General features: G+C 36.5%; 1 protein-coding gene across 2 annotated transcripts; it reads right to left on the reverse strand.

Moving 5' to 3' along the window:
• Nucleotides 1–2,689: 2,689 nt before the first annotated feature.
• LOC127834869 (uncharacterized) lies at nt 2,690–4,082 on the reverse strand. 2 transcript variants are annotated; one of them, XM_052360987.1, is made up of 4 exons: nt 3,834–4,082; nt 3,544–3,647; nt 3,166–3,285; nt 2,690–2,977 (listed from the first exon to the last, which is right to left on the reverse strand). In XM_052360987.1, the coding sequence occupies exons 1-4, from the start codon at nt 4,005–4,007 to the stop codon at nt 2,839–2,841; spliced, it is 537 nt and encodes a 178-aa protein (XP_052216947.1). In that variant the 5' UTR covers nt 4,008–4,082; the 3' UTR covers nt 2,690–2,838. The 2 variants fall into 2 exon arrangements, with proteins under 2 accessions (XP_052216947.1, XP_052216948.1); XM_052360988.1 differs by having other exon boundaries at nt 2,695–3,285.
• Nucleotides 4,083–9,798: the final 5,716 nt, after the last annotated feature.

Below are 9,798 nucleotides of genomic sequence, written 5' to 3' on the forward strand. Positions count from 1 at the left end.
CGTAAACGTCCTTGTAAAACGCTCTGGTAATCTATGATTTCTTTATTGTACATTCTGTTTTCTTTGGGGTTATATATATATATAATATTCAAACTGTCAACATCCGGAAGAATTTTTACACCGTGTTGTTTACTTTAATGTGTTGCTAAAAATTGAGAAAAACCACATATAACAAACATTGAACAGAGAGCGAGATGGCTCACACGGGATCAGTAGACGATTTATTGCATAAATCAATCTTTCGTACCGTTTGACAGTGGAATAGTGTTATTTTTCTAAGTTTGTTCAAAGTCCTTGAGCTTGAATTGTAACTTACGTCGTTAGTGGAAATGGAATTTAGAAATATCTAATCATCATGCTGAATTATCATCAGCATCATTTCTGTGGAACACTGTGATATGCTTTATATTAGGGTTTCATAGTAATGGTGCTTTTAAAATAGTTCACTAGCCGCCAAGATTGGAATGGTACTTATATACAGGTAAAACAAATTGTGCAGTATTTATTTAACTGACATGTTTATCATAAAATATCACACATAAATATTTACACTCTATTTATTTAAGCTAGATTCCTGCAAAAGTCTGATGCTTATTGAGACACTTGAGTTTATTTCCTGGATCAGGGTTTTTTTTTGGTTGTGGGGGAAGGGGCCTTTAGCCCTTATGTGGGGGAAATTTTACGCGGGATTTTCCACTTTGGGGAAAAAATGTGCGAGTGGGAATTTTCGCGGCGTTTCCCTTTTTGGGGGATTTGTTTACTTACTTTCTCATTATTACAATACATTTGTACATGTTTGAACTATATTCATTGTTTTTTTTCAAAATTTATTACGTTTGGCAAGATTAAATTGAAATAGAATTGAGATATTATAATCATGAGACACATCTTTCTATTAAAAAAAAAAAAAAAAAAAAATTTTTTTTTTTTTGGGGGGGGGGGGGAAACCAGCCTAGTTTGGTGGGGGAAGACGCCGATATTCGGCGTCTGTTATATAAGGTTAAAAACCCCTGTGGGTACAACCAATACTTGGTGTCATCAGAGATGATCTTGAGAACCATATTATGGGGGATTTCGTTACTCGGTGGGCTGATGAAGAATAACCCCAAATCCCCGCAACAAGTCATTATTTTTCAAAAGAAGTAGGATATTGTTGTAAAGTTTTTGCCTGTACCACTGTTTTTTAAATATCAAAAAAGCTCCTAGATGATTTTTTTGACACTTGAAGGTACATGTATTTACAGTGGGGATTTCGGTTCCTGACCTTGCTTTGCACAATGAATTCATGCCTGTTTTTCCCGCCCTGGGAAATACTCTGAAAATGGGCAATACATCACATGAACATGCTTTACACTTGGTTTTAGCCTTATTTCCTTCTGTGATTTTATCATTAAATCCCCAAATAGGATCTCTAGGTTTCATGTTTTTGCAGATTACAAAGGAATTACAATAACACTCATGAAACTTTAAAGTCATTTTTATTTAGGTATCATTGAAGAAATACTTTCGTTATATTGAAACACAATTAACAGGAATCTGCCACTTACTGTAACAATCAAAGAATGTTTTCACAGTTTATGGGAGGGCTCTAATTGGCACTTATCTGTGTATCTTTTATGGCCCCTAATAAACAGTAAGAGAGCCTTTGTCTGGCCCTAATAGGTCCAATGTTTATCTAAGTGGCCCAGTGTTATTGTTAGTTGTACAAACTGATTACTGGAATAAACCCCCTTCGGAAGAAACCCCCTTCCCTATAAACGGCATAGTGGAAAAAAACCCCTTTCACATTTTGCATACACGGAAGAAACCCCCTTCCATTGCGGAACAAACCCCCTTCGAGTTTTCAGACAGGCGGAATAAGCCCCCTTCCTAAGTGTTAAGTCTCTCCCGCAGAGATAGTAAAATCCCAACTCGAACGATTAATTCCACAAAACATCCGTTTTAACCCGAATCTATCACTGCATACTTGCTACTTTTCAAGTTTATATTCATTACCCAATAATCCCGTTTATAACATTTTTAAAGCACTTTCTGGTAAATATTTACGATAAAAGCTCTCAATAATTTCTTAAACACAAACCTTGCCATTTTTCTTTTGTATCAAATAAATTTCGGCATAAGTGAATATTTATAGATTTGATGAAATATTGCCTCCGAACATGCGCCAATCCCTGACGTGTTGTGTGCTTGTTAAAACACTCAATACACCCACGCTTTCTATGATGCTTAATTTTCGCGCCCTTTTTAATGAGCGAATGAGTCAACACAAAATAAATTTACACTGCAAGAATACTGTGTGAACTGTCATTAATGATGACACAAAACTGTGAAAGCCAAGATATAAACATTAAAACAGAAAAAAGTCTAACAATTGGCGTTCATACACGAACAAAATAAAATGTTCGGACTCAGAAAATATTAACTGCGTTGACGCATTTTTTTTAGAATGAATCATCAAAAACCGTTGAAACCCAGCAGGATTCGGAGGTACACGTAATCAACATCGATTAATACTGTCGGATTATTGTGAAAGTGAAAGAGACAATCGGCAGCTGCCGCACCTTTCCCTTCCAATACTGTAGCAGATCTAGATCGTCATGTAGTATTGATAATTTTTGACATACCAAGGATTTTTTGGAATTATTATTTATAAGTCATACTATCACAACTACATAATTGCCAATGAGATAGCTTAATAAGTAATATCTCACTATTTGTACAGCATAATTTTTTTACGTGAAAATTATTGCTTAACATATACATATATATTCAAACGCTTTAAAGCACATACCTGAAATACTCATACTAACTGGAACCGCTCAACAGTAACCAAAAATGCTAACAGGAAAAAATCATGATAACAGGAACAAAACATTCTAACAGGGACCACTTATGCGAACCTGTAAAGCGACCCAACTGTCCAAGTTGTTTATAAATAAAAGTTCTGTCATCATCTGAGACAGATCTGTTTAGAGCCCTGAGTAACGAGTAAAAAAAGGTACATTGCATTAAAAAATAATTATGAAAACAATTATTCTCATGAGTTAATGAATAGATCTAGGATGGTTCGAAAAAGAATTATATACAGTACACAATTTTATTATTTCAAAATAATAGCTTTGAGATGACATTTTTTAATCATTTTAAAATTCTTTTGCTCTTTACCTGTATCCAGGCTGATTTGGTGGATACATTTCAGCCATCGTCACAGTTTTCTTGGGTGGTGCGGATTTCGGACGCTTGATCCAGGAACACTTAATGTCAGTTTTGCTCGCTCTCTTGTATCTGTATCATGAATTAATTTAATAACAACTTTTAAAAGCTTTAATACATACAAGACATAATTAATACTTATAGTAACACATAAGCATTTGCCTCTACATTCCCTGTGAGGATATTTGTGTTTATTATGAAAAACTTACAAATGTAATTGTTAGCTGAAAAAAGTATCATGAATAGTAAACAGATAATTATTTTCTCTGAGTATATTTACAGCATGTTTAAAACATAAACAATACAAATATATGTAATTTTATGCATTACCCAAACAGTAAAGCAGCAGCCACATGATGACATTTGAATTCCCTCATTGGACACTGACACGTCGATGATTGTATCACACCATTGTCCTCTGGTTCAAGGTGAATCTAATGAAAAATATAGAACAAAATCAGAATGAGAAAATAAAAAGTGTTAAAACCATTACGAGTACGATAAGCATTTTACTTTGTCATAGTAATTCGGATGTATATAACTAACCTTCTCCTATAAATATGAGGTCGATTTACATAAGCGGGGTAGCTTACGTCTAATTATTTGGACTAATAACTAACCGTAACATTGTATGATGTATTTTTCATCGAAGCCTGGACGCTGGCACGGATTACACGCAGTTCGTCCATAAAGAATTTCAATACCCTGTCGCTTTCAACCGATGCTTCACTCTTTCGACTTAATTTAACGTGCGATTCAACGTAGTTAGACCAGTACATTATTGATATAGCCATTCTGATTTTTTGTATGTACCCGGAAGTTGGAGATCTCGTGAAATATCGGTGGTCACATGACGAGACTTACATACCCTATTTTTACCATCTTATACTTTACACAGCTCTATGCCTAACGTGAAATAGGAAAGCAAACATAGCAGATTATTCGTGAACTGTGCGATATGTGTATGGCTTGTTGTACATTCTTAATATTTAAGTTAAATGTCAAAAGTATATGCTTTGGTTATAAAAAATGCACATTACACGAAATAAGGAAAATGTGATCAATTGACAATTCAGATATGTCGACATACAGTACATGTAGAAAACATGTGAAATAAGTCGCGTTTATAATAAATCGTCAAAAAAAATGGGGAAAATGACGCAATAAGTATGTCATTTTATGACGCCATCAATCAGCTGATTCATTATACGGATGGCGAAAAATTATGTCATATGACTAGATTAAAAGGTTGAAAGTCGTATAATTTTGAAGCTTAAGTTTTGTCGACTTTGTTTCTTATGAAAAATCATTCAGTGGTAAAGTAAATATAAATACAAAAATACAAAACAAAAATCGTGTAATTTTATATTTTATTTCAACATTTCTTTTGGTGAATATGTCATATATATATATATATTTTTCTGCAAAATATGCACATTTTCTTTTAATGGGTGACCTTATAATTCGATCAATAAACCAAATAAAACAATATCGACCTAATTTTAGCGTATATCGCATGACGTCATTTAAAAAGTAGTCCGTGCACGCGACAGGTATATTCCACAGTGTTGAACACAAGCAAGTATATTCCACAACGTGTTATACCGTCAATGTCGCGATGAAAATGGGATAAAAACGAATCTGCATGAAAACTACATTTAGACTCACATCGTTCATCGAATCATTTCTGTCGTCAGTTGTCAAAACGAAATTACGGTTGACATTCAAATGGATTATTTTGCTCTCTCCAGCATATTGTTTTTAGTATGTTGATGCTGCATTAATAAATATAAGTGTATATGAAGTGAAAACACCAGAATTAAACATAACGGTTGCGATAGACGCCTTCATACTGTTAGATGCCCATAATATCACTTTAAGCTTCCAACACAAAGCACAGGGAAAACCCAGGGATGCGTTTCAAGTAGTTTCGATACGTTCATTATTATGCCTTAATGTTGAAGAATACATTTAAAAAAAGATGCATATCAATCACTCATTTAGTCAGTCACTCACACACTCACTCCTTCACTCCCTCACTCACTCAATCACAAAGTCACTCACTCAGTCAATCAGTCATTTAGTTTCGCGGATCAAGATTTTGGTTTTAATTATCGGATACAGTTAGCCCTTAAATAATAGTGTAAGTGTGTTCGCACTTTTGTGTTTGAAAAGTCTTTTCGCTTAGCTCAAGGCAATATTGATTCAACGAGCGAGTGTCTGTAATGTTAATACATTGATGTGTGTATTAATTTTAATATTTTCAGACAAAAAACCCAGGGTAGAACCAGTAGGATGATCGTATGGTTTCTACAAATAAAGTAAAGATGAAAGATTAACGCAAATTAAATGAGCCTAGCTCTGTGGAAAGGGGGTTTAATGCATGTGCGAAAAGTGTCGTCCCAGATAAGCGGTCCGAATGACACTTTCCGCCTAAATTAATGTTTGCTAAGAACATAGTTCCTTAAAACGAAAAATATCATAAAAGCGGTAAATGTTGTCACTGATTAGCCTGTCCGGACTTCACAGGCTAATCTGGGACGACACTTTACGCACATGCATTAAACCCTCTGTTCACAGAGCGGTGCTAAAATATCATTTTGGAATAAAACTAGTCATTGAAGTCTATACTGTAAAACGTAATATTATTCGGGACATGATCTTTTTCTGTCATTTTTTGTTTTTGAGTTAAGTTTACAGTATTTGAGTATGGAGATCAATGGGTACAAAGGTAACTTACATGATTTTATGTTGGTATGTTTTAATTGCTCGGAAAATTAAGCGGCTATAAAGTGTGGAATGCCCAATATGTGCTGGTGATGGTGTTTACATCAGAAATTTCTTTTATTAAACCAGGGAGTTTATGGTAAATACCCTTAAGTATTCCTATTCAATCGCAAACATGGATTACAATGAGCCGCACTCTGAGAAAACAGGGCTTAATGCTGTCCGCACAGGCTTATCAGGGACGACAACTCCCGTATAGACGGGATTTTTGTTTACTTCCTTTACGCTTAAACAATCCACCGAAAAGTGTCCACCCTTATTAGCCCGAACGGACTGCACTGGCTATCCTGGAAAGATGCTCTACGCACATTGATTAAGCCCTGTTGTCCCAAATACAAATTTATACAAGGATTAAGTCTGACAACAACAAAAAATGCAAACACACCCTTTAATCTTCAGACGTAATTAATAACATGTGTATAACCATATTTACTATTATTGTACATATTCCTAATAGTCATCAAGTATACAAACATAAGAAACAACTTAGCGCAACATTTGTGATTCACATAACATTAAATGAAATGGGACAACAGTGTCGGATATGGGTCAAAAAGGGCCAGCATCAGTCATTATAATACATGTATAATACTTTGCAGAAAACATGCAATAACAAAGAAGCTTTAAATAGTAATGGGAGCAATACATATAACTTGAAGCTCTAAACAGACATTAGGGCTCTAAAAACACAAGTGAGCTCTAAATAGAAATGGGAGCTCAAAATAGTTATTGGAGCTCTAAATGGAAACTATACAAAGAAATGGGATGGAGGGCTTTTGTCAGAACAGCTAAAAACGAGGTTTTGCCCATTCTCTCTGCCAGAAAATTTCAGTCTCTGTCGAACGATTTTAAGACGCGGTTAATCGGCTTTCATGCGTTGTCTGTGTTTCAAGACCCACTCAGCGTTGGGGTTGACCTTGTACAGAGCCGACATGTTCGTGTTGTCGGGCAGGCAGCGTTCACCAATGTTTCCCCTAACCTCATAGAGATATGTGTCAACATCAGCCGCAATAAACTTCTTATCCCTACTGGAGGATTTCCTGAAATTACACAACACACTATGGTCTTTTTTTGGTGAAATTTGAGGCCAAAATTCGGCATCATTTCTAACCCTTAATGTTCATATTTTTCTGAAATGACTACCTAAATTTACAAATTAAAGTTTTAAACAAAAATTATTAACAAATATTTATATCTTTTTTTATAATAAATTGCAACATTTAGTTATTTTCCTAGTTTAGCTATAACAGTTTAACATAGTAAATGCAATATTTGAAAACAAAATTATTCTTCATTTTAAGGCATTTGTATGCACAAAAAAAACAATATCAATTTCCCAGTTTTAAACGCAATAACTTTGTTTTTTCCAATCCAAAGGTCCCCAGTAATAACGCGTGTTTTGGAGGAAAATGTATTTGACTTAACTACAAATTCAAATTTAAACTTGGAGATGACTGTTTTTATATTTTAAATAAAACCGAATTCACTACTACATGACAACGTTTATTGTGTTTATGTTTTTAGATTGCAAGTTATTAATTCTAAATATCTCAACAAAACATCTGACTGCCCATGAATCATGACACTTGGCAGCAGACATCAGTACAGTGTTTATCCATGCCATTTTTTGTAGCGCCACACTGCCCCCTTTCAAAGCAATTTAGCGCCACACTGCCCTTTCCAAAGGCCGCCCTGCCCTTTCACGAGCATCCGCTGTTTTCCATCCTCTATTGGTACAGTATGCTGGATCATAATGTGCCCTTATTGATAACATCTTAATTGCTGAATATTTTTATATTGACAACGTGTTATAAAGACTGACAGCGCCTTATACTGGTTGACAACGTGTTATAGCGACTAACAGCGCCTTATACTGGTTGAAAACGTGTTATAGCGACTGACAGCGCCGTATACTGGTTGACAACGTGTAATAGCAACTGAAAGCGCCTTATACTGGTTGGCAACGTGTTATAGCGACTGATAGCGCCTTATACTGGTTGACAACGTGTTATAGCGACGGACAGCACCTTATACTGGTTGACAACGTGTTAATGCGACTAACGGCACCTTATAGTGGTTGGCAACGTGTTATAGCGACTGACAGCGCCTTATACTGGTTGACAACGTGTTATAGAGACTGACAGCGCCTTATACTGGTTGACAACCTGTTATAGCGACTGACAACGCCTTATACTGGTTGACAACGTGTTACAGCGACTGACAACGCCTTATACAGGTTGACAACGTGTTACAGCGACTGACAGCCCCTTATACTGGTTGACAACGTGTTATAGCGACTAACAGCACCTTATACTGGTAGCAACGTGTTATAGCCACTGACAACGCCTTATACTGGTTGACAACGTGTTACAGCGACTGACAGCGCCTTATACTGGTTGACAACGTGTTATAAAGACTGACAGCGCCTTATACTGGTTGACAACGTGTTATAAAGACTGACAGCGCCTTATACTGGTTGACAACGTGTTATAGCGACTGACATCGCCTTATACTGGTTGACAACGTGATATAGCGACTGACAGCGCCTTATACTGGTTGGCAACGTGTTATAGCGACTGACAACGCCTTATACTGGTTGACAAAGTTTTACAGCGACTGACAGCGCCGTATACTGGTTGACAACGTGTTATAGCGACTGACAACGCCTTATACTGGTTGACAACGTGTTATAGCGACTGACAAAGCCTTATACTGGTTGACAACGTGTTATCAAGACTGACAGCGCCTTATTCTGGTTGACAATGTGTTACAGTGACTGACAGCGCCTTATACTGGTTGACAACGTGTTATAGCGACTGACAGCGCCTTATACTGGTAGCAACGTGTTATAGCCACTGACAGAGCCTTATACTGGTTGACAACGTTTTATAGCGACTGACAGCGCCTTATACTGGTTGACAACGTGTTATAAAGACTGACAGCGCCTTATACTGGTTGACAACGTGTTATAGCGACTGACAGCACCTTATACTGGTTGACAACGTGTTATAGCGACTGACATCGCCTTATACTGGTTGACAACGTGTTATAGTGACTGACTGCGCCTTATACTGGTTGACAACGTGTTATAGCGACTGACAGCGCCTTATACTGGTTGACAACGAGTTACAGCGACTGACAGCGCCTTATACTGGTTGACAACGTGTTATAGCTACTGACAATGCCTTATACTAATTGACAACGTGTTACAGCGACTGACAACGCCTTATACTTGTTGACAAAAGATTTGTGCAAATGTATCTCAACAACTTAAGATATTTACAAAATAAAGTTCTTAACGTTGTGTTTACATTCTGCCCCGCTCGTGTGTAAAGCCCTGTGAACCCCGTTGATCCTGCATCGTGTATAACGTTGATATCACCATAACGGTATGATAAAAGGCACAACTGTGATTGCATACAGTAGAAAATAACGTCTCCGCGTTATCTGACTTAGCCAATTTAAAATGAGAATTATATACGAGGTCATATAAAACTTAAACTGATGTGACCTTAAAACGCATTTATCCGTGACTCCATTGAGTCTTTTCTGTGAAAACTAGGCTAAATGTATGGTCGTAAAGTGTCGTCCCAGATTATCATGTGCAGTCTACACAGGCTAATCAGGGACGACAATTTCCGCTTAAGCTTGATTTTCGTGTAGAATCGACTTCATAAAAAGAAAAACAACATATAAAAGTGAAAAGTGTCGTCACCTTTTAGCCTTGGTCCGCTCAGGGGCGACTTTTAAAGCACATGCATTAAGCCCAGTTTTCCCAGAACGAGGATTAAATTGGTA

The sequence above is a fragment of the Dreissena polymorpha genome, chromosome 1, assembly GCF_020536995.1.
Source record: "Dreissena polymorpha isolate Duluth1 chromosome 1, UMN_Dpol_1.0, whole genome shotgun sequence".
Taxonomy (NCBI): Eukaryota; Metazoa; Mollusca; class Bivalvia; order Myida; family Dreissenidae; genus Dreissena; species Dreissena polymorpha.

Coding starts and splice junctions, on each gene's coding strand:
- LOC127834869 (XM_052360987.1), bottom strand. CDS start 4,007: ATGGCTATATCAATAATGTACTGGTCTAACTACGTTGAATCGCACGTT. Junction 3,648..3,833: donor ATACATCATACAATGTTACG/GTTAGTTATTAG, acceptor ATTTTTCATTAG/ATTCACCTTGAACCAGAGGA. Junction 3,286..3,543: donor GCTGCTGCTTTACTGTTTGG/GTAATGCATAAA, acceptor TTCATGATACAG/ATACAAGAGAGCGAGCAAAA.